The following is a 24,602-nucleotide window of genomic DNA, read 5'->3' as shown; positions in this document are numbered from 1 at the left end:
GACATCTTCACGCGGCAGCATTTTTTCCTAAGAATCCAAAGGAAGTTTAACTTAAAAATAAAAAGTTTCCCGCATGTGACTAGTAAATATTTCCTTTGAGATACAGGTGCGTTAGGCAGGATAGTACCCCTCCCCCCCCCGCCCCCCCCGCCGCCCGCCATGGAACGGTCCACGCTCCACTTCGGACTGTGTGAGGATGTCACAACACGGCGAGGGGTGTGGGCTGCAGGCAGAACCGAGGGGACCATCAGAGGGCCCCAGACTCAGGAGGGGCCTGCATGATCGGGCGACCCAGCAGACACCGGGACCATCAGAGGGCCCCAGACCAAGGAGGGGCCTGCATGATCGGGCGACCCAGCAGACACCGGGACCATCAGAGGGCCCCAGACCAAGGAGGGGCCTGCATGATCGGGCGGCCCAGCAGTCACCATAACCATCAGAGGGCCCCAGACTCAGGAGGGGCCTGCATGATCGGGCGGCCCAGCAGTCACAGGACCATCAGAGGGCCCCAGACCAAGGAGGGGCCTGCATGATCGGGCGGCCCAGCAGTCACAGGACCATCAGAGGGCAGAGGCAGAGCCTGCGGGGACTGGAGACGCCACGTGCCGGCTTTGAAAACACAGGATGGGGCCGTCAGCCCAGGCAGGTGGGGCCTCTGGAAACTGAACGAGGCCAGGAAAGTCTCCCCCAGAAGGAACCAGCCCGGCCACTCTGGCTCCAGCCCGGGACACCCACCCTGGACTTCCGGCCACAGACGGCACGGTGCCTGCTGTGTGTGCTAAGCACCGGGTTTGCGGTGATTTGCTGGAGCGGCTGCAGGAACCCGGACACTAACAGTCTAACTAGTGCCACTATTGCTCTCCAGGGGACACGGGTCCCTCTCTGCTTCCGTGTTCCCGTTACACACGCTTCTTCCTTCCCTGCCACTCACACTCTGTGACTCAAATAGGCGGTAGGAGCGCTGGCTTCCCTGGGGCCTGCTGGCGCTGACACATGGGACCCATCACAGACACCTCGCGTCTGGGGAAGAAAGGAACTGGGGACTGTGTGACGGGACTTCACAGCCACCTGGCTGGCCCCGGCCCCGGCCCCTGGTCCCAGGAGGAGCCCGCGTGCGAACCGCAGCCACAGTGCATCGGAGTGTTTGTCTTGAAAATTTATTGACAGGGATCTCCACGAGGGCAGCGGCCAGAGAATGGCTCGAACGCGTTTCTGGGAGGGACTGGAGGACGCTCGCGGCAGCTACAGGAACCTTATCCCAGCTCCAAACTGGACGCCATCGCAGATCCTAGGAAAAGGGCAGGAAATCAGTGCTGTGGAGGCCCTGCTCGCCCTCCTGGTCTCAGAGGCGCTCGCCCTTCGGCCGTGAAGACCTTTCTCGCCTCTCCCTGTCACTCCCTGGGCGCAGCTCCCCCAGCCTGCCGCCTCACTCGGCCACACACCGTGACAACGCTGCCGGATCTGAGACAACAGGGCCGCGACCACCTCCAGCATTAAAGTGAGCGCACATTTCAGAACTGTCCCCATTTCTGTGACTGTCTGAAATCCTAATGAGAGCTGCCAGCATGAACTCGGGGGAAATCTATGACTTGCACACATCCAGTTCCCAGCCTGCTGTTGCTGAGTTTCAGAAGTGCCAATTAGACTCTGACAACTTCACTCCAACGTCCCCCGGCTCCAATGTGCCGGCACACGAGAGATGGCACGCCCTCGAGGCTCCGCCCCTGCCAGGGCCTGCGCACAGCAGCACCTGCTGCCGCGCCTCGAGCAGACAGCCGCCGTGCAGCCGGGCAGCAGCGGCTCACGTTCTGGTCCTCAACCAGCACGCACACAGCAGCTTCCTCCTTCCCGAAGACACCTCACTGGAAGCCATCTCTAAGACAGACCTTCCCGGTTTGGCCGGGAGGCAGGGAAGCCGGGCTGAGAGGGGGAGTCGGCCAGTCTCTGTGAAGCCACGTGAGGAAGGGTCCACTCCACGGGCTCCCACAGCAGCGGGGCCGCTTCTCGGAGCACAGTGACCTCAACAACAATGCAGCCTCCGTGGCCGCAGCCCGGGGGGGAGCTGCACCCACTGTCCGAAGGACAGGAAGCCCAGGGCAAGTCACACGGCCAGGGAGTGCCAGGGCAGGGCTGGCGGCCATGCCCGCGGTCCGCTGCTCTTGCCAGCCAGCCGGGAGGCGGCAGCCCGTCCAGGAGGCTGATCCAGGCCGGTGAACGACGATAAAGCTACAGCTAAACCCACATGCACTTGGGCTTTCTTTGCAACAGGACATTCATCACGTATTTCCCTGTGTAGTTTGGGCTGACAGTGAACACAGCTAATACACACCAGCTGCTCGGCATGGGACAGCCTGTGTGTTTTCTGAGGGAGGGATCAGTGCAGGATTAGTTGGGACAAAAGTCCAGCAAGGAGAGGTGACGTGTCTCTCCGCAGCTCCGCTCCGAGCAGAACAGTCCACGTGGGACGGAGCGGCTGGGCTCTCGCACTCGGTCTCGGAGGAGCAAGGTGTGAGGGGCTTCCAGGCCCCAGAACAGTGAGGAAGACACTGCTCACGCCCTGAGTCTATGTGTTTTGTTACAGCAGCCGAGCTGCTAGCACATCCTGCAACGACAGGGGCTTCTTACAACTAGTGTCAGGCCGAAACCGGTCTGGCTCAGTGGATAGAGCGTCGGCCTGCGGACTGAAAGGTCCCGGGTTCGATTCCGGTCAAGGGCATGTACCTGGGTTGCGGGCACATCCCCAGTGGGAGGTGTGCAGGAGGCAGCTGATCGATGTTTCTCTCTCATGGATGTTTCTAGCTCTCTATCCCTCTCCCTTCTTCTCTGTGAAATATCAATAAAATATATTAAAAAAAAAAAAAAAACTTGTGACACGCACCGAACAGCACAGAGGAGTGAACGTCGAACTGTCCGTGGCCCCCAGGCCACATTCACCCACATCCACCCACGTGGTGTTCAGCACCCCTTGCTCAGGAGGATGACTGGAGGAGAAAGGGCAAGGTGGCGGGCTCTCCAGCCCGAGTCCCCGGCCTGCGGTCACACTGGCGACTGCACTGGGTCAGCAAGCGGATCAATAACACCTCGCCAGCCCCTGCGGCCAACTCGAGGAGCGCCACCACGTGGCAGCAGCAAGTGCGAGCGTGTGAGGTGGAGACACGTCACATATTTCCCTCCAAACAAGACAGAAAAAAAAAAAATGGAGGAAAATACTTATTCTTTCAATCTCTTGCTACCTCTTCAATTTCTCCTAAAATCTTGAATCTCAAAGGCCGCCAAGGAGACGACTTACACGTCCAGGACAGAGGGAAACTGCGAGGAGGGGCGGTGACTGGGAACTCGCAGTACCTACCTGTCCCCCATCTGCACGCCCATGGGGACGCAGTAGTTGAGCTCCAGCCGGGCGATGTTGCCCAGCCGGAGGACGATGCCCGCGCCGTAGGACCAGCGGATGCACTCGGCCAGCTTGCGGATGTGAGCGTTGGGGCCCTCCCCTGAAAAGAGAAGGAGGGGTGACCCACGGCGTGCGGCCCTGTCCTTTCACACGGTCCCGGGCCGGCCTCGCCCGGTCGGTGCCCTCTGGCCATGGTCAGAGGCAGGCCTGGAGAGTCAGTCAGGAGAAGCGGACAGGATGGGACGGAGACGGGGCGTGGGACACACTCCTCCCTGCCCCGGAGCCAAGCTCTCAATCCTCTGGGCCAAGCACATTCTGTCCCTTGGCCAGAATGGCACGCCCCGTCCCCGAGCACCTGGGAAGCCCCTCCAAACACCAGGCCGGGGGCCTGTGCCGTGTGCAGTGCTGGACACCTCGCGTCCCCCCGGCTGGATACGCCTCCCAGGGGCTCCCCTCGCCCTGAGCTCCATGAGAACGGGACCCAGTCGCGGCCTCACTGACTGGCATGGCGAAGGGGCGCCAGGCATATCTGCTGGGCAAATGCATAGCTCTGTCTGCAAGACAGCATTCGAGGAGGATTTCCCAAGTGCGACCCACTCACTCCACCAGAAACGTTACTCTGCGCCAGGCGTCCTCAAACTACGGCCCGCGGGCCACATGCGGCCCGCCAAGGACATTGATCCGGCCCGCCGGGTGCCGCTGCCTGTCCTGCTTAGCAGCTGACTCGTCCCGGGCCCGCAGTGCGCATAGGAATTTGTTCATAGTTTTTTTTAAAAACTATAGTCCGGCCCTCCAACAGTCTGAGGGACAGTGAACTGGCCCCCTGTTTAAAAAGTTTGAGGACCCCTGCTCTGCGCAGCGTCAGGTGTCGTGTGGTCATAGGGAAGGCACAGCCTCACATTTAAAGCCTGTGTGATCTAAACAGACCGACACCTCGCTGGCACTGTGCTTCAAACTTCAAGGCCACGGTCCCACAGCCGGGTCTGAAGAGCCCGTTTACCATAGTTGAGGTTGCAGAGGTTGCCTGCGTTGAGGAAGAAGTGTGTTCTGAAGAGCTCGCCGAAGCCGCCCTGGCCGGGCCGGAAAGGTAAGGGGGTGTACAGGTGCAGGCCGCCGGCCCAGTACGCCTCTCCGCCCAGGTAGTCTCCTGCAAGGAGGGTGCAGAGCGAGACGAGGTCACACAGTGTAAGAGGCCCGGGGCCACAGTTCTCGTGAGCAGGTGTGTAAGCTTTTCCCGTTGACTTTGCACCCTGCCGTAGCAGGAGAAACGCCAGCGCCGCTGAGAAAGCGGTGAAGTCAGACACACAGCATCCCTGTGAGGAGCCTGAAAAAAAACAGGCTCAACGGGGCGCCAGCACCTCCGGCATGAAACAACGCGAGGCCTCCTGGGACTCACTGTCCCCTACGCGCCGAGCGCCATCACCTGCATCCGGCACGTGAAAGGCGGCATTTTGCAAAAACTGCACCATGGAGAGACAGATGAGAGCTTGTCTCTGCACTTTCTGCACCGGCCGCCCGCGCTACGAATCCACAGCACAGCGCCCGCCACTCACGGTGAGGAAGGAGCACCAGCGCAACGCGGGAGAGGGCTCCTTGGTGGGGGTTCAGCACCACCGGGAGACTGCCCTCGGGTTCTGAGAACGCCCGCTCCTGCTCCATTTAACTACAACAGCCGTCGCGTTAAAGCGACGAGAAAACACAGCCCCGCAACTGTTTACATGTTGTGGCAAACACCTTTCTAAGTGGTCTCGGGCCTTTGACACGAAGCGACACCTGTAATAAAAGGAGACGCTGTCTCCAAGATTAGCCTCGGAACGAACTGCTGAATGACGTGGCGACTCCGTCTCCCGCGTCCCTTTCTCACTGAGGCTCTAAGGAAACAGGCAGGACAAAGAGCGCGAGTGCGCTCCGTTTCCCAGCAACGGCGCCTCTTTTCATCTAATCGTCGAGTGACAGGCAGGCGGGAGCCGGATAAACAGGGCGTGGGGAAATGAGAAGCTCTCACTCCTACTGTTCAGAGATAACCAGCCACACCCTGGTGTCTTCCGTCCAGTGGGCGATAAACAACCATAAATAAGAAAATAAAAGGTGAGCCACTTCCGAACAGACACAGAGAGCGCTTTCTGTGCCGCTCCTTCCTCAGTTCACATGATGTAATGAACGCGCTCCTCTGCCCTCACACCCTGTGACCATGAGGCTGGTCCGGACTAATCCCCTGTGGTGCCACCTACGCTCATCTATTCCTCACCGACGTCACACTGGTGTCTAACCTCTTGATAGTGCACAGCAACCGGTGATGCGTTCCCCTGCGCACACACGTATACACATAGACAAGTACACCCATCCCGAGCGCACAGCCCTAGTTTCCACACACCAACACACCCCGAACGGAGCACCTGGATGGAGCAACAGGCGCGGGCGGCCCCTTGCGGGCCCTGTTCTCAGTCCCAGCGCCAGGCACGCCGAGGCGAGCGCTGCCTGGCCTCACCGCGCAGGTCGGGTAGCCTGACGCCGCTCACATACGGGTCACCACGTGCGTCCTCCGGGCCAGGCCCCTCGTGGTGCCGCTCCCGAGGCTCGCCCTGCCCTCACGCAGCCAGAGACTGAGACGCGCGCCCTCACGGCTGAGGAGCAGTCCCCGTGGGCGATGCCCCCCTTCACCGGCTCATTCTATGGGCGGCAGCTGGGCTTCCGGTTTCCAGGTGGGGGCGGGCGTTATTGAAAGTCCCTGCACGTATAGCCTGCAGGGTGTTGATAAATACTGCCAAACTGCTTTCATGGCAAGTTAGGACAATTTACGTTCGTGACCACACATTTACCAACGGGCCCCCTGACAGCTGACGGAGCGGAATGTCACTGCGTATGCTTTCCGGGCGAGTGTACGGCTCCCACGCTTTCATGGAAGCACCGGCGTGCTCACTGCTAATGGAAAAGAAAAGCAAACTACCCGTCAGCGATGGTACTTGGCTGGGAACTGACACCGAGAAAGCGCTCCAAGACCAGTGAAAGGGATAATCCAGGGGTGGGCAAACTTTTTGACTCGAGGGCCACAGTGGGTTCTTAAACTGGACCGGAGGGCCGGAACAAAAGCATGGATGGAGTGTTTGTGTGAACTTATATAAATTCAAAGTAAAGGAGCGGAGGGGAGAGCAAGAGAACCCTCCACTCTTTCGGCTCCGCGGGCCGGATAGAACAGCCGAACGGGCCGGATCCGGCCCGCGGGCCGTAGTTTGCCCACGGCTGGGATAATCCGTACTCCCACAAAGCCTGTGCACGGGCCCTCGTTATTTACAAAAACATGAAATTGAAGCAACGGAGATAAGAAAAACCAAAAACCGGGCAGAATACTTTAAAATGGAGTGAGTGCACCCACGGAGGGATGTTTCTGAAGTTTATCGTGACGTGCGGAGAGACCTGACACAATGTCAAGTGCCAGAGGCTCGGGCACCAGAACTCTCACATCTCAGAGCAACACGCAGGCGACGCGCCTCCACACACAGCCCTGCCACCCAGCAGCTCCACGTCCACATTAGAGAAAGGAAGTCACGGAGGACACTCAGACTGTCCCGTTCTCACGGAGTCACTGTTATAATCGCCCGGAAAAGAACCGTCTCAATGTCTCACACCTGGCAGCTGTTTAAGAAGGTTTAGGATGGCACAGGTGAAGCGTGCAGCCGTGACAACAACACTGTAGTAACGAGGATGGAGCCAGGCGGGCACCGGAAACCTGGGGGGTCACTTCCTAAAGCCTGTGACTCTCACTACCACGCCGTGCCCCTGCGCCTAACAGACACCCCTGCAGTGACCCGTTCTTCTCTCTGTCCCCTGCGGGGGGCGCAACGTGGTGGGTCCCTGCGCAGACAGTCACCCGACTCCTCCCGTGACTCAGCCACTGTGCTCCTTGGCATTTCCCCACGTGACTGAAACCTGTAACAGACCCTGCGAGACCATTTTATCAGCTTTGCTCCTAACCCCAAAAACTGGACGCCCTGACCCCGGCAAAATGTCCTCCAGGAAGCGAGTGGCTGAACACACTGGCGTACTGGAACGCTGTTTATAAAATTATTATGTGGAACTTACTTGGTGATAAAAACATCTGAGCAATCAAGCTATAAAAAGACGCAGAGGAACAGTAAATGCCACTCAGCCCGAGGCAGTCTCCGAAGGCTTCGCACTGTAACTCCAGCTACGCGACTTTCTGGAAGGGCTAAGCAACGGACACAGCAGGAAGTTCAGCGGTTGCCGGGGCTGGGGAGGTGGAGGGATGAGCAGGGAGCACGGTGGCCGTGTGGGCCGTAAACCGGTACAGGGCACTGTGTATCGGTGAAGGCCTGGCGTGACCGAACGTGCACCGCGGGACGTAGTGGGTAATGACGCGTCAGCACCGGCTCAGCAGTGACAACAGTGCAGCACATCAGTGCACCGTTAGCAACAGAGGGCGCATGGCAGGCCACAGGGAACTCCGTACTTTCTGCTCAGTTTTTCTATAACCCTAAAACTGCTCTCAAAAATAACGCCTATTGATTTTAAAAATTACACTATGTCACCTGGCTGGTGTGGCTCTGTGGTTGAGCGTCGACCAATGAACCAGGAGGTCACAGTTCGATTCCCCGTCAGGACACATGCCTAGGTTTCAGGCTCAATTCCCCAGTAGGGGGCATGCAGGAGGCAGCCAATCAATGATTCTCTTTCATCACTGATGTTTCTATCTCTCTCTCCATCTCTCTTCCTCTGATATAAATAAAAATATATATTTTTAAAAGTTATAGTATGTCTGCCCTAGCCAGTTTGGCTCAGTGGATAGAGCGTCGACCTGCGGACTGAAGGGTCCCGGGTTCAATTCTGGTCAAGGGGACATGCCCAGGTTGTGGGCTCAATCCCCAGTAGGGGGCATGCAAGAGGCAGCCGATCAATGATTCTCTCTCATGATTGATGTTTCTATCTCTCTCTCCCACTCCCTTCTTCTCTCTAAAATCAATAAAAACTTATTTTTTAAAATTATAGTATGTCAATAAGATGAAATAAAATGATAAAAAAAGTTATTTAAAATGATAAAGTACATATTCTTATAAAAATCTTCATTATTGTTATTGGTGGGAGAAACAGGGTACACAACAGCATGTATACAAAATAACCCATGTACACAACAGCATGTACACAAAGTAACCCATGTACACAACAGCATGTACGCAAAATAACCCATGTACACAACAGTATGTACGCAAAATAACCCATCTATACAGCAACCGCTCACACGCGTCACCTCGGGAAACGGTATGACAGGTCACTCACTGCCCTGCATTTTTGCTTGGATATGTTTTTCCTGCAATTCCCTTAACAAGTACCTCCCAGGCCTGCTGGGCGGTAGGTGCTGTGCTGGTGGTGACATCTACTACTGTGGGGGTTCAAACAAACACAGCCTTTCCCAGCTGAGGGTGGGGCTTGGGGGAGACAGACCTTCACTCTGCGGCCCGACGCTGTGCATGCTGAAGCCGCGCACGCTCGTGGGTCCCCCGAGGTAAAACCTGGAAGGGAACACAGTCATCAGAGGAAGCCGGCGGGAACGCCACCCAGGACTGTGCAGAGGGCCCAGTGAGCTAGCGGGGCACGGGTGCGGGGAGAACACGTCAGCCCCGGGCAGGTGCACAGGCGACGGTGGATTTCATAAACATCTAATCCCGTTCCTGTTCATACTTGCACGTCTTCTTCACCATGGCTGTGCTGGAGTTAACAGTCCCCCTACTGGCCGTTCTAGAACTTTCGCTATCCTCAACAAGGCTACAATAGGCACCCTTGCACATGAATCTTGAACACTTCTAGGTATTTTTCTGTGCATTATATTCGTGGAGGTGAAATGTTAGGTCCCAGAGTTTAGAAATTAAAAGCTTTCATACTTCCAAAGAGCCAGCCAAAAGGCTAGGTTAAGCTTATGCAAGGCTGAAGGCGTTTCTGGCCCTGCCAACAGGCGGAGCCTTTCCCGGCAGCCAGGACAACGGCACCCCCTGCTGGCCGGAGCGCAGCCTGCCATCCCCAGCTTCTACCAGGCCGGCTCTGCCTTCATCAGCCTGAAACGTTCCTAGGCCTGGGAGACGTATTTCCACATTTAGGAATCTCTTCTCAGAAAACAAAGTGAACAAAAGGTATTTACAAAGTCACATTCTGTACAGTGTTGTTCCTGTGCACGTAAAGAAGCATTACAATGCTGCTTAGGAAAAATCTCTCATGACTTGGGGAATGGCACACACTCTACAAGCCCTTTAAAACCCTTGGTGCTGGCTGGTTTGGTCAGTGGATAGAGCAGCTATGGGCAAACTACGGCCCGCGGGCCGGATCCGGCTGTTCTATCCGGTTCTCTTGCTCTCCCCTCCGCTCCTTTACTTTGAATTTATATTAGTTCACACAAACACTCCATCCATGCTTTTGTTTCGGCCCTCCGGTCCAGTTTAAGAACCCATTGTGGCCCTTGAGTCAAAAAGTTTGCCCACCCCTGGGATAGAGCGTTGGCCCACAGACCGAAGGGCGGCAGGTTCGATCCCCGGCCCGGGTCGGGATGGGAACTGGAGGCAACCACTGATATGTCTCTCTCACATTGACATTTCTCTCTCTCTTCCCCTCCCCCCTCCCCACCTTGCACTCTCTAAAAAAGATCAATGGGAAAAAATCCGCGTGTGAGAATTTTAAAAAAACATACGAACTTTTACAAAAGCAGGGAGAACACAAATCTATACACAACATATAATGCATGTCAACAATTTAGCAGATGAGTATATAAATTAACACGTATAAACGCACGTCCACAAAAAAACAGAAAAAAGGAAGTCGTCCCAAATGTAACCTCCACTGAGCAGGACTGTATTTTTACCCCCTTAAACATCTCTCTAGTTTTATATTCCAGCAATGTGTACCAACTATTTCCTTCCCTGCTCAAAAGAGAATATAAGTTCTTTAACATAACAGTTAACTCCCTCCCCCCACAAAAAGGCGAAATATGAAATAGGAGATATGCTGGGTATTCTGAAATTCACTGCAACGTGAAAACGGAAGTAAAAGTGGAAACATTTGCTCTCCTAACCGTATCTGAGATGCCCTACAGAAACCAACCCGAAGAGCGGCAGGAAACGCCTGCCACGCCCGGGATCCCTCACCCTCCTCACCTGTCGGCGATGCTCGACGGTTTGTCTCCAATGGGGACCAGCATCCCGCCCCAGAGCGACGCTGAGACGACCTGGTGAGACACAGACAAACCCGTTTCCCTGCAGTTCCCCTTGTCAAGAGAACAGTCCCACTTGCCCCAGAACCTTCAGCCCGGGGACGGGGGAAGAGCGAGCCTGCAGGGCCGAGCCCGGGGGAGAAGAATGCGGGACAACGTTCTGCCCAGATACTCACTGAATCAAATACAAGTTGCTTATTCAACTGAAGCTCAAAATCTTCTTTGATGAAGTTCACGTCCCCTCCGGTGTAGCCGGCCAGCTCCTGGGGGGCGAAGCCACAGGTCAAAGAGGAGCAGACGCCCCCCACAGGCCACTAAACTACCTCACCGCAGTGGCATGCACCGTGCTGCTCTGCGTCTTTAGAAAAAGAGACACATCACTCTGTCTCCCAGGAGCTGCGTCAGCTTGTTGCAGGTGGCACCGGCCTGACAGAGACAGATCGCCAAACCTCCCGGGCAGCCAGAGCTGCCCATCCCACGTGAGAGGAACGCGCTGGCACGTGGCCATCACATCACAGCGCCTGCAATGGACGATACTGCTTGTTTGGCCAAATCGGTGTCTAAAAAACATCAGCCGGGCACTGGCCCATTTAGCCCAGTGGTTAGAGGGACAGCCTGCACACCAAAGGGTCTTGGGTTTGATTCCCGGTCAAGAGCATGTACCTCGGTTACAGGTTCGATCCCCAGCCCTGGTTGGGGCATGTGCAGGAGGCAATTAATCGATGTGTCCCTCTCACATCGATGTTTCTCTCTCTCCTCTCCTCCCTCCCCCCTTCCATTTTCTCTAAAAATCACTGGAAAAAATGCCCGCGGGTGAGGATTAAAAAGCAAACACCGTCAGCGGTCTTGCACTTTGACGACCGCACATTTCCCACAGAAGCTGACTGCCAGCTGCTCCGACCCGAGATCAGGACACAGAGCCGCAGTGCCACAGCCTGGCCGCGCCTGTCCCTGGCGCCACAGCCTGGCCCCTGCCGGCCCTGCCCGGAGGAGTTCCTTCATGGGAAACCACTCACACCAGAGCACAACTGTCCCCTGGTCCATTAAGTGACGCCAAAGAGGCCAGAGTGACGCTCGCTCACTCTGGGAGAAGGCGGACTGCCACCCTAGCAGGCCATCCTGCGACCTTTACAATGGAAGGAGAACGGTCCATACTGAAAGCGGGACTCCCATCCCCGGGGCCCGCGTGCGGGAGGGCACAGGAGCAGAAACCCACCTGGTTCACCTTCAGCAGAGCCCCTCTCCTGGGCAAGATGGAGGAGTTCCGGGAGTCGATGACCATGGCATGCTGCAAGACATCCGTCCGGGTGTTCTCAGTTCCCACAGGACTAGAGTCACGGCACTTAGGAAGCACTCACTGTCTGCTGGGCCTGTGCTAAGCAGGCACAACCCTTCCGTCCCTTATCTCTACGGAGACCCGTGAGGAAGGTGGGCCCGTCACCCCGTGTTAGACAGGAGGGACCCGAGAGCGCGGAACCAACAATTCTCGCTCACGGGGCAGGTGACGATCCGCCCGGGGTCCGTTCTCTCAGGGAGCTCGGCGCCCTGAGGTCCGCTCGGCAGCTTTCAACTGAAACCCCGCCGGCTCTCCCGCACCCCCCACCCGTTACCACCACCGCTACCTCCAACATGACAAGGGAGCGCCCATCAATGCAGTGACCGGGGCGCACCACCTTGCCACCCAACCTGGGACACTTGTCAACCGCCCCACGTTGGCGAAGGCTACTTCCCCAGCACGACGCGGCTGCAGCGGCGCGCACCGTCTCGCGGAGAAGCCCTTACCGACAGAGAGGACTTCAGGGAGTGGCCGCTCTCCTGGCGGACGGCGAAGGACGCGGTCCTGGCCAGGCAGCCCAGCTCGCGCCACACGCCCTCCCACTTGACGGTGTGGCTGGTCTTCCAGATGGGGAACTGCGGGCACACGGGGCGGTCACCTTCCACGGAACGACGGATGGCGCCCACCAGGCCTCAGGACGAGGCCCCCTTAAGCTGCTAATGAAACACGTGAGACCCCGGGGAGCCAGGCAGACAGGCGCTCTGGTCCCACTCGGGGGCCGGGCGGGAATGCCGGGGGCACCACTCACGCTGTACTCGGCTGACACGCCTCTGTCGGTCTCCCGGAGGGAGCTCCACGGGAACTGCCCCGTCACCTTATACAAGTTCACGGAGAAGCTAGGGGACAACGGGACAGAGCTTTAACCGCGGACACAGCGACCTCAACCCACACACGTTTAAAGCGACAGACTCAGAGATACACTTCGGGGGCCCCCGCGCTGTGGCTCCGCAGGAGGGGCGCTCACTCTGCACACGCACCCCGCGGCAAGCCAGCTCCTGAACTCTAACCCTGAACCAGGCCACCGCACCGGGGCCTGCTGGGACCCTACTTTCTTTCGAAGTGTCCGGGCTGCGGCCTGAAGAAGGACAGGCCGTAGGAAGTCTCTTTTGTGCCGTAGGAGAACTGGAAGGTCACCTTCTCTGCCCGGCCCAGCAGATTGGGGAGCTTGAGGCCGAGGACCTGGGAGGGAAAGGAAGACCGTGGGTTACACTGAAGGAATGTCACTTCTTCAGAAAGACCGGGCTAGTACGGGGCCTCCTACACATGGGACAGAAACGCGGGCTGCAGAGCGGAAAGCGGCAGCAAGCATCTGTCGTCGCTTTTGCCCTGTAAACCCCGTCTTTGCCCAGCGCCCAGGGCCCCGAAACCTGCTACTTGCACCGTGAGCCCAGGGAACCCGATTCGGGGGGTGTGGAGTGCAGGGGAGTTTGAGCAAGAAACTGAAGATGAACGTTCCCCAAATCATTCGTAGCTCACTACTGATGTCAGTATTGTCTTCAGCCCATCTGCAACATGCTGTGTCCATCCAGGGAGACGACGGAGAAAGCACGGGTCACTGACCAATGACCATCAAGGTGAAAGGCGGGGAAATGACCCCGGGTTCGGAACAGGCACGCGCACGCACGGACGGAAAGGCCCTGGAGGAGGGGAGCCCTCGTACCATGCTGCCTTCGTTGTTCCCGACCATGGTGTTGTAGCTGCCCGTCAGCCGCCTCAGCTCGGTCACTTCAAAGGTAACGTCTAAGCCGTTCGGAAGGGCGTCGTCACCTGGGCGAGTGGAAAGCACTCAGCACGGAGGCTGCAGGCACGGAGCTTCACCCCGCAGGCGTGTCCGCAGCCTGCCCTGGAAAGCGCTCCCTCGGCCGCAGGCTCAGGGGCGCTGCGCGGACCACCGCGCCTCCACCAGGACGCCTGCGCCCACCGCCTGCGGGGAGGCCTCGGGAAGCAGGCGTGGCTGCGAGCCGGAAGCACGGCGGCACCTTGGGTAAGCACACGCTATTTGCCTCTGTTCCCACATCAGGAAGGGCCTGGGAGAGATTTGGGGCTCGATCAACTGACATTAAGATGTGGGATCCGTGTGCCAAGAGGGACTGTAGGAACGCTGAAGGAGAAGCATGAGACGCACACAAACGCACACAGACGCACAGGCGGTGTTTGGAGCCTTCCTCAAGCTGGGGGGTGGGGCCTGGGGTGATGCGTGTCTGAATTCGGTGCAGCTGCCTCATTAACCACCAAGGGCCCTGGGTGCAGGGACCAGGCCAAGCTCTGCAGGGGCCGTGGCCTCTCAGGGGAAGGAAGGGGCTGCCCTGACCCCGGCTGGACAGGAGGGGTACCTGCAGCTGTCACTCTCCCACGCCCGCCCACGGGCTCCCACGGGCTCTCACTGCTGAGTCCGTCCTCAGGGTGGAGGACGGAGCCATTTCTTTCCTTTAATGAGTAGATTTTACTGTTTCAAGTGGTTTTAGGTTCACTGGAAAATTGAATACCAAGGGCAGTTTCCATACACCGCCTCCCTGCCTCCTCCCCCGTTATTAACACCTTGCATTGGTGAGGGACGTTACTACCACTGAGCCGACAGTGGGACGCTGCTGTTAACTAAGGTGCGGTGTCATTAGGGTTCAGCTTGCTGCTCTTGGTTCTCGGCAGCACCCACCGTTACGGAATCATCCAGAATGATTCCTGTTCCAAAGTTCCCAGGGAATTCCGGTGTGCAGCCAGGGGGACTGCTGGCAGAGGTGGGCCAGCTGACCACGCGCACATCACACTGACAACAGGCAGGGGGTGCTAACGCTCAACGCCACCAAGACTTGCCAGCCTGAGCGGCACAGCAGCATGGCGGCCGGGGCCACCTCCGTCACTCACGTGTTGACCTGGGCCCGTTATTGAGCCTCTCCTTCTTCTAAAAGAGTAACAGGGACACCTGCCCAGCTGTGAGGATTCACTGGGCTCGAAACGCCTGCGCAGAGCTGGCCACGGGCATGACTGTCACTCTGAGGACGCAGGTAGCTGGCCGTCTCCCGCATTCTCGCCTCCTGGCAAAGCCAGTGGTCTCCAACCTCACTGCATCACAGTCACCGGGCTCATTACGCCGGTTGCTGGCTGCACCCTAAGCTCCCGCTTTGATCGAACGTGCGTTTCTGCCACGCCCTGGGAGAGCAGCGCTGCTGGCCGGGACCACTCCGTGAGAGCCACTGTCCTCGCCGCAAGTGGAGCCTCAACTCCTCAACTCCTACTGCGTACGTGGCCACTCAGACCTCACTGCGCAGCCGCCCTGCACCAGGTGTGGCCACGTGAGTGAGTCCTGCCGGGGGATGACTAAGGGCAGGTGCCTAGGGAGGGGTGCCCTTTCACCCCTTCCCGACACTGGAATGAGATGTGAACTCGGGAATGGTGCTCAGCCATCACAGGGACCGGGGGACACAACCTGGGCCACACAAACAGCTTCTGTGATCTTGGGGATGATGAGGTGACAAGACACCCCGGGAAAACCACACCAGCCCCAGGGGAGCAGGGCTGTGACACCAGCCCCAGACGCCTGCCATAGCAACAAGCAATGAGCAAAGCCTGAGGCTGAGCTCCGACTCCAGTGCCTCCCCTTCTCCAAGCACATTTCCATGGAGTCTGCAGGAGCCCATCGGGGAGCTGCGGGCCGGGCTCCCTCCTCCGGGACCCTCCTCAGACCCTGGTGCCGTGCAGGGCCGGGCCCCCTCCTCCGGGACCCTCCTCAGACCCTGGTGCCGTGCAGGGCCGGGCCCCCTCCTCCGGGACCCTCCTCAGACCCTGGTGCCGTGCAGGGCCGGGCCCCCTCCTCCGAGACCCTCCTAGACCCGGGTGCCGTGCAGGGCCGGGCTCCCTCCTCTGGGACCCTCCTAGACCCTGGTGCCGTGCAGGGCCGGGCTCCCTCCTCTGGGACCCTCCTCAGACCCTGGTGCCGTGCAGGGCCAGGCTCACTCCTCCGAGACCCTCCTAGACCCTGGGGCCGTGCAGGGCCGGGCCCCCTCCTCCGAGACCCTCCTCAGACCCTGGTGCCGTGCAGGGCCGGGCTCCCTCCTCCGGGACCCTCCTAGACCCTGGTGCCATGCAGGCTCAGGGGACATCTTCAAAACCCGCCCTTCCTCCCTGAGCCTGACATACAGCAGTGACTCCTGAGTCTGCCAGCTACCCGGCCCCGTGCTTGATAAGCCCCTGTGATCCTGGAGGACGGGTGGGAGGGGACGCCACCCACAACATGTACCTTGACACGTATCGATCAAGACGTCCACTTGTCTGAATATTCCCAGACGAAGCAGTTTCTCACGGGCTTCATGAGACTTCCGCATTACCTAGGAGAGAAACGAAGATGCATTTCTCTAAGGTGCAGGCATGGACGCTAGCCCCGTGTCCAGGCGGGGGGCTCCCTGTGGGGCTTGCTGGCCACTGGGAAGACAGAGCCACTGCGACCAGACACAAAAGAAGGGATGGAACACGAAGGGGCAACGGAAGTCCTTTCAGAGAGCAGAAAGCAGAGCACGTCATAGACCCCTTTTGTAGAAACAGAAACCCGGACTGAAAGGCACACCGCCCTGCAGGCTTTCCTGGAAGGAGCCGCCTCGGCATTCGTCACTGTCTGGAGAAAGGGACATTCCGGGTGCACACGTGCATTTTTAAGTTGAGCTCTCTGACACTCCTCTGCTCTTCCTCCTCTTCAATGCCAAGAGCATCCTCTCGGGTGCAGGAGTCCTCCTGGGGAGGGCCGGGGAGCAAAGCTGAAGGTCGGGGAGGGGCTAGGAGCAGTGGGAAGGACCCTGTGGACAGCAGAGTTTGGTTTCGTCCTGCAGCAAAGGGGTTGCTTTAGGGTTGTCAGCAGGGGAGACAGGACGGAATTTCCTGAGGGCGGGAGCTGGCCGTGCGGATGAACACAGGAAGGAAAAAGTGGACACAGAGGGAGGAGGGACCCCACCGCAGGCCAGCAGCTGTGACGGTGGCTGGCCGAGCCGGTCCCTGTGTCAGAGGGAGGACAGACCCCACATTTCGCAAGCAGGAGCCGAGGATGGCCACTGACCGGATGGAGCAGCTGAGCGGAGAGGGGAGGCTATGAAAATGGTCAGCTCTGGGCTCTGGCTTCTCGGGGCCACTGGAGAGGTCAGGAGGGGCTGGGCAGGGCTGGTGGGAAGAGGCCAGGAGTCCAGTGTTCAGCCGCTAGGGTTGGTGAACTTTGTGGCAACTCCATGAGGAAACGCCGATGGCCAGTTGCCCGTTCGGGGCTAACGCTCAGTAGGGGAAATGGCTGGAAATGAGGCTGGGGAGCCCTCAGCATGAGGCTGTGGATGAGATCCCCAGGAGGGTGACAGCACCAGGAGACTGACCCTCGTGGGAAACCAACACTTGAAGGTGGTCACAGGGAAAGAAGCTGCCACCGGCCCGAAATGAATGACGAGAGGTGGGAGGCAGCCCAGGAGAGCATGGACTCATGGGAACCGAGAGGAAGGAAACGTCGAGAAAGGAGGACAAACACATTCCAAAGACAACAAAGCCAGAAAAACACATGCGAGGGGACAGTCATCACTTTTCAACAGGCAAGCGGCTTATTAACTCAGGCCCCACAGTTCGATGGAAGACGAAGACGCCAACAGGTAATTCACCAAGGAGAAACGTGAATGGCCAACAGGCATGGAAAGCGTGCTTAATCCCATTCATAACTAAAAGGTGCAAACCGAAACGACGAGAGAGTATTTCTCGCCTCACAGGTTGGCACGGATTCTTAAAGCGCGATGACACCCAGTGTTGCGACACCGGCCTCTCCAACGCTGCTGGAGGGCGCGGCCTGCACCGGTCTCTTCGGAAGGCAAGTGGCACGTATGTTAAAGCTGGAGCACGCAGCCTGTGACCGGAGTCCCACTTGCAGGCAAGTGTCCTGCAGGTACACCGCCAAGGACACACAGAGATGCGTCCTGCAGCCTGTTCCCTGCGACCATCTGTGTAATGCTCAGCCACAGGAAACGCCACAATGAATGACGGGACACCGGGCGGCTGGTACGTGCTGATGTGAAAGACGCCCGTGGTAAGGAAGAATGCCAAGCGCGAACGGGGCAGGAGAAACGCGGAGCACAGGGCTGCTGCGCACGGGCTCGGCGTGTTCTGCCCCGCGACCCCATTCCTGCAGGACGCGGAGCCCGCTGCCTGGCTTCCTCTGAAGGCTGGGCAGGCCTCGGCGTGGCAGTGAGGGAACAGCCCGCACTTCACTTCAATGCCCTCTGTACCATTGGGTTGTTTTATACTGTCTTTTGAACCATACTTATAGATTACTTTAATCTTTTTTAAAAAAATACTAATTTTTAAAAGTGGGCATGGCCAAACCTGCTGCCAGGTCAGGTAGAATGGGGGCTGAACGGAGCACTGGCCCTGCCACAGAAGCTGGGGGGACCCTGCCCGGCACGTAAACGTGGTTCCGAGGTCAGGACAGAAGAAACACAGGGGACAGGAGATGACGCAACCCGGGGACACTGGCAAAAGGGAGCAAGGGCCAAGGGGACCGCAGGGAGGGACACCCGAGGGCCCCCACAGCAGAGAGTGGGGGAGCGCTAGGCAGGGTGCGGCGAGGCGGCCGCACTGGCACCGCAGTCCCCTTCCAGTGCTGGGACCCTGGGAGAACACAGGGTGGGCGGCCTTGGAAGAGACAGACACCCTGCTCAGGCATAAGGGGGAAGGGGAACGTGTCAGTTTGTGGGAGGCTCCGGGGTACGGAGGGGTTCAACCTGGGGCGCCCATGCTCCTTCAGGGTAGGAGGCCAGGTCAGGGGCCAGAGGCTGGGGCGGGGCGCGCAGCGGTGTGAGGCCACAGGGAGCCACGGATCTTCAGAAGGGAATGGAAGATGGCAGCAGAGAGAATACTTGCCTCAATGAGGTTTTTCGCCTTGAACACGTCTCCGATCTCATACATGATGATGTCATCCTTTGTCCGCCCGAGCCCGTCGAAGTGCACGTGCTGCACCACCACCTACGTGACGAGAGGACAGACTGCTGAGTGTGACACGGCACGAGCTCAGGCTCCCAGGCGAAGGACAAACGTCTGAAATTAATTCCAAGGATCTTTTCTTCAACTTTAATGACCCACGTTTCTTTTTTTTTTTATATATATATTTTATTGATTTTTTACAGAGAGGAAGGAAGAGGGATAGAGAGTTAGAAGCATCGATGAGAGAGAAACATCGATCAGCTGCCTGTTGCACACCTCCTACTGGGGATGTGCCCGCAACCAAGTTACGTGCCCTTGACCGGAATCGAACCCGGGACCCTTCAGTCCGCAGGCCGACGCTCTATCCACTGAGCCAAACCGGTTTTGGCAAATGACCCACATTTCTTAATCCTAGACTTTATCCTATTTATTTTTCAAATAACTGGTGACTTGAGCTTACCCTTGCCACGTCTGGACTTCCTGTGAACAAGGTCACCTGCATCCAGATGACCAGGGACCACGTGGGTTCTGAACCAGCAGGCCCCCGGGTGGCGCTATGACCTGAGTCCCCACTGGGTGCGTTTTGCTAGAGATCTCGTGTGATCTCTACGACCAGTGCTGACTCAGAGGGCCTCTCACCTGTCTCCGCCTGGACAGGAAGCCCTTCAAGGGTAGGAACTGCTTCTCCCTCACCTGTTTTCAGAGAAGCACTTTACACGTGAATATGCAGGTGCTTATTTCACTTGTTCAGGAACAAGGAGTTATTCTAAACACAGGATGGAGCAGTGAGCAAAACATCAATTCCCGCCTCCGTGGAGCTCGTATTTTAGGGGAGAAAAAGGCAATGTGTATAGTATAGCAGATGGTGCTAAGTGACAGGAAGATAACAGGATACACTGGGGAAATTGGTAATTTATAGGTAATTGGAATACCACACAGAGACGATCTTAATTTAAGAAATAATGAAAATGTGCTTCCATGTCTTCAGCTGTATTTAATTTCAAAAGCAACGACGTTCAGGCAAAGTTGCATTCAAGAACCAAGGTCTTTTTTCCGGGAGCAGGGAACAGGGTACAAACTTAAGCAGAACTTGAGCTAGTCTCTGAAATCATTTTTTAATGACATAAGTACCAAGATAAAAGCTCGTTTAAACTTCCCACATAAATAATCAAGGGAGAACCGTTTTTCTAAACGCAGAAGCTGTTCTTCTAAGTCACCAGTCTCTCTAAAACGTAGTGGGCTACAGACTCTTCTTCGATGAAGTCACGGCGACAGGCCAACTCCTTTCCCTTTCCCGAGAGGCTTACAGAGTGACTGTCTCTCCCAGCATCGACACCCGGCCCTTCAGCAGAATACTCACATCTTTGTTTTCAAGAACTTCCTGTTTAGCTTCAGGTTCAACTTCAACGAATTGAGCTTCTTCTCCTAAACCTCCAAAATCAGGCCCACTGGCTGGAAGAGGCTCCAAACTCTGAAAGGGAGGAAGGAGACACAGATCAATGAACTTATAACTTTTAAAAAACCAACATCTTAGTTTTGTCTGTAGATGATGCTCCAGGAAACTCAGGACTGTGGCTCCCGCGGTGAGTGGGGCTGGAGCAGGATGGGGGGCACAGGGGATAAGCTGCTGCTGCTGTCCAAGCCTCTTATTGGTCTCGAGAGCCTCGATGTCCAGTGTGTTATCAATAAATAAAGCAAACGTGAATTTCCAATTCACTGAAAGGGTCAGGCATGAACAGTGATGACTGGGGCATGAACCGAGGATTGCAGCTAGGTAGTTCTGCACATCGGAGGCCCTTTGGAAGACAAAAATGATTTAAAAACCAGATGCCACAAAGACACATATCAGGGAAAAGAAAAAATTTGCTTTCCTGTTGTTAGAGAAATTATGCTAACTTTTTAAATCAAAATTGGCTCTTCTATGACAACTAATGACGCCGATAACCCAAATTACTAGAACACATTTTTCTGGACCTGGGAGATCTGTTTGGGTTCAGCAAGTCTCACTCACACTCTGAGAAAACTGCACATGCTCATACAATGGGCCGGAGAGATCACTTTCTTCAACATGAACGGACATTATCTTGAAAGCATCAAAGCGCCCTGTGAATAAGGATTCCACAGGTCGTGCTGGTTTCACTTCCGGGAGACGTAATAACAGTGTGCATAATAACATACGTATTACACAGTGTAAGCTTGCTTAACCACAGGGATTCCCAGACACTCCTGGAATGGATTCAGCAGGTCCAGCGTGGCACCAGGTAACTGTACAAACAGGCAAGTTCGGGGAAAACCATGCTAACTAGTTATCTGGCTGCTTCCTCACTCCACTAATTCCCTACGAATAAGCACTTTCCGTCGCAGGAGGCCTGACCGGCAGCGTGCAGCGCCGAGGGGACCCTAGGCACCTTTTCCCTGGAACACGCCACAGCCTCTCACCAGTGCGTCCTCTGTAACGTCCTGGTTCTCCGGGAAGGCAATGGCCTGACATACCAAGTCCTCTGTCCCATCCCAGCCCAAGACTTCACGGTCCTCAAAAGCGCCTACAGTCAGAACCCAACTAGATCCCTTCGCAAGGCACACTCCACCGTGAGGCCCACTCTGCGCCGACCCTCACGCTCATGTCCCTGCACACCTTGCTCTCTCTGCCACTAATAAGTGCCCCCTGAGAAGCTTAGAAGCCTCCCTCAATGGCATGTCCTCTGTGAGCCGTCCCTGGCTTCCTCGGGTAGAACCCGTGCCCCCCGCACAGGGACGCTCGAGATCAGAAGTTTATGACCTTTGCAAGGACGCCCTCTTTTTCTTATTTTTATCTGCCTGGTCCATCGGAAGAACTCAAGTGTCTGTGAAGTGGGAGAGTGAATGACTTTCCTTTTGTTCATTTAACAAACATTTACTGAGTGCCGCCTGTATGCTGAGCACCGGGCCAACAGCAGGGAATGCCGCAGTGAGCCAGACAGACCAGGTCCCCGCCTGGCAGTGCGGGACATGGGAAACTACACAAGTAAAACGGGGAAGAGGATGCTAGCGAAGAACATGTCCTTTATTTCCTATCACCATCCTTTCACTTGGGTGGTGTAACATTTTTAAAACAGAATCATTACTTTATTTCTCACGTATATTAATAAATTACTAACTTTTTCCTGTGCCACTTCATAAGTATGTTACCTTTAAGTTTACACAGTGCAAATCACGTATGCAGAGTGAATACTGTGGTTATGAACATATGCACAACTCATCCTACTTAACCTGATTGCTAAGCAAAACATGCTCTTTCCGGCACAACGTCTATATTCCATCATGTCTTTAAAACCCCTACTGTGTTTCCCAACATCTCAAAGCATGAAACGAGCTTCACTAAAGGTCGGCCAGACCGTTTGTATTCTTTAATCTGAAACACAGGCTTTCAGAGATGATGTCTTCATGATTTTAGATACGCCAAAGACTGATGTCCTAAATTAACTGTCTCACCAAGAAATGGGCTCATTCACCCAATATTAAGAACCTACTAGGTGGCAAGCACTTATGAGAGCCTCACCCTCAGAATTTATATTCCAGTGTCTGAAGGAGTAGGCATGGTGCTAGGTATCTGGGGAAATGGAGTGAAATAAATGTCTGGATCTAGCTTCTAATCGTTAAGCAGATCAGTCTGCCAGCCAGTCCCGTTTTATTGAGCCACGCACGGTAGCGCTAACTGAAGGGATCGGGCATAGAATAAATTTCATGAGTTATGAAACACATCTTTAAAGTGATATAGACTAGAATCGAATAGAAAGTATTTTTTAAATGCCCAGCTGGAGTGGCTCAGCGATTGGGCGTGGAGCTATGAACCAGGAGGTCAGTTCCATTCCCGGTCAGGGCATGTGCCCTAATTGTGGGCTCGATCCCCAGTAGGGGGCGTGCAGGAGGCAGCCGATCAGTGATTCTCCCTCATCACTGATGTTTCTATCTCTCTCCCTTTCCCGTCCTCTCTCTAAAATCAATAAAAACGTATAAAACATTTTAAAATGGACAGATATTAATGATAAGCAGTGCTTCACATAACCTTTGTTTCACACATGCTTGAGGATACTAGACAGAAAACAGTTTTCTTATTGTGAGTATTGACCAACAAGTTCATGTAACACTGGCTAGTGAAATAGAAAGGCCAAATTAAATTTAGACTCTTTTTTATCAATACAATAATCAAAGAAGCAAGCAATTCTAACACCAAAAGAGCTCAATAAAAATAGACTTTCATTCTGTACCCCTAGCACCTACAGCAGCACCAGGCACATAGCAGCCCATCCGCCAATTTCACTTGAATGAATGAATGAATGAATGAATGAATGAATGCTTACTTTGTTTAAGATGCTACAAGGGACCCAAGCCAAGTAAGATGCCGTTCCTACTGCAACATCTATAAACTGACACTCTAAAAGGATAAGACCAAAAAACGCAAACACAGCTAAACAGGGCACCCGAGGGAAAAAGTCAAGGAAGTGAGGAGCACATCCAGATGAAGGGAGCTAAGAAGGTCTATGCAGGAAGTGACCTGAACTGAGCTCTGAAGGATGGAAACGTCCTGACAGCTGATGATGGCTGCGGGGTGGGCCACGGAAGGAAGAGGAAGCTGAGGGCAACAGTGTCAGAGGGAGTGAGAAGAGCAAGGGTGTTTCACTTGAACGAAAAGTCCTAGTCCGGGGGTCAGGACCCAGGCTGGGAGTCTGCGCTCCCTTCTTTGGGGAGACAACGGGAAACAGAACTGAGCTGTAAGTGAACCCACCCACGTTGCCGTAGGAGAGGTGTCTTCAGGGCTGGGGCTCACCAGATCTGAGTTTTGGAACATTCTGAGGCTCTAACGGTGTGACCTTGGACAAAACGTGTATTCTCGGGCCCTCGGTTGAGAGGGTACCGGAGAGCAGCTTGGCAAGCAGTCCGTGCGTGCCACGCGCCCAGGCAAGCACTTAATATGCACGTGTCCCCTAATTCTCGCGACAGCCTGGGGAACACGCACTGTTACTGCCCCCTCTTTAAAAGGAGGGGCTGATGCATTGAGAGGTTCCGTCTCTGACGGTGAAAAGTAAAAAAGGGGGACTTCCGGTGGGTCTGGGCTGGGAAAAGAGGACACTTGGTGCTCCCGGAGGCTACTGATCGGGAGGCTGGAAAGTGACCGGGAGGAGACGCTGGAAGCGGCCGAAGGTAGAGAAGCCACGGGGAGAAAAGCGTATTGCTCTGCTCCGGGACATGGCGGGAACCTGGTTGCTCCTTTCTGCGCCGCTGCCCCCGCTGAGTGACCTTGGGCAAGTCACGTCCCTCTTCTGAGCATCGGCCTCCGGTTCCGAGGTCTGCGGCACCCACGGGCGGCATCGCGGCGGCCTCCTGCACAAGGCCGCGGGGCGCTGCAAGCGGAGAGCCCGGCCCGTTCCACGGCGGCCTCCGGGCGCGCTACCCTCGGAGCCCCCTCGCCAGGGGACCGCTCTCCGAGCGCAGCCGCGAGAGCGTGTCCCCGCGGCGCCCGCCCCGAGGTCACGCAGCCCACTGGGCCTCTTACCCGGGCGTGCACCGTCCCCATGGCTCGCTCTCCGACCGCCGCCTCACAGAGCTGCCAAGGTCCAGCCAAGGCTCACGGGTGACGGCAGAGGGCGCGTCCGCGGCGGCGGAGCTAGTGGGCCGCGCACCACCCACAAGCCCTGGGACGCAGCGCGCTGGAGGCGGCCATATTGCCCCGCCTTAGCCCCGCCCCGTGGCTC

The 24,602-nt window shown here is 56.3% G+C and overlaps 1 protein-coding gene across 1 annotated transcript; it reads right to left on the bottom strand.

The window, feature by feature from the left end:
- Window positions 1-1,143: 1,143 nt before the first annotated feature.
- Window positions 1,144-24,602, bottom strand: SAMM50 (SAMM50 sorting and assembly machinery component). The gene is made up of 15 exons (XM_080662950.1): window positions 24,404-24,602; window positions 20,231-20,341; window positions 18,811-18,912; window positions 16,172-16,259; window positions 13,598-13,704; window positions 12,986-13,116; window positions 12,686-12,773; window positions 12,384-12,512; window positions 11,818-11,889; window positions 10,778-10,864; window positions 10,546-10,616; window positions 8,849-8,916; window positions 4,392-4,538; window positions 3,350-3,491; window positions 1,144-1,288 (listed from the first exon to the last, which is right to left on the bottom strand). The coding sequence occupies exons 1-15, from the start codon at window positions 24,422-24,424 to the stop codon at window positions 1,243-1,245; spliced, it is 1,410 nt and encodes a 469-aa protein (XP_080519076.1). The 5' UTR covers window positions 24,425-24,602; the 3' UTR covers window positions 1,144-1,242.

The sequence above is a fragment of the Plecotus auritus genome, assembly GCF_963455305.1.
Source record: "Plecotus auritus genome assembly, chromosome: 3".
NCBI lineage: Eukaryota > Metazoa > Chordata > Mammalia > Chiroptera > Vespertilionidae > Plecotus > Plecotus auritus.
This window is presented reverse-complemented; position numbering and strand designations above follow the sequence as displayed.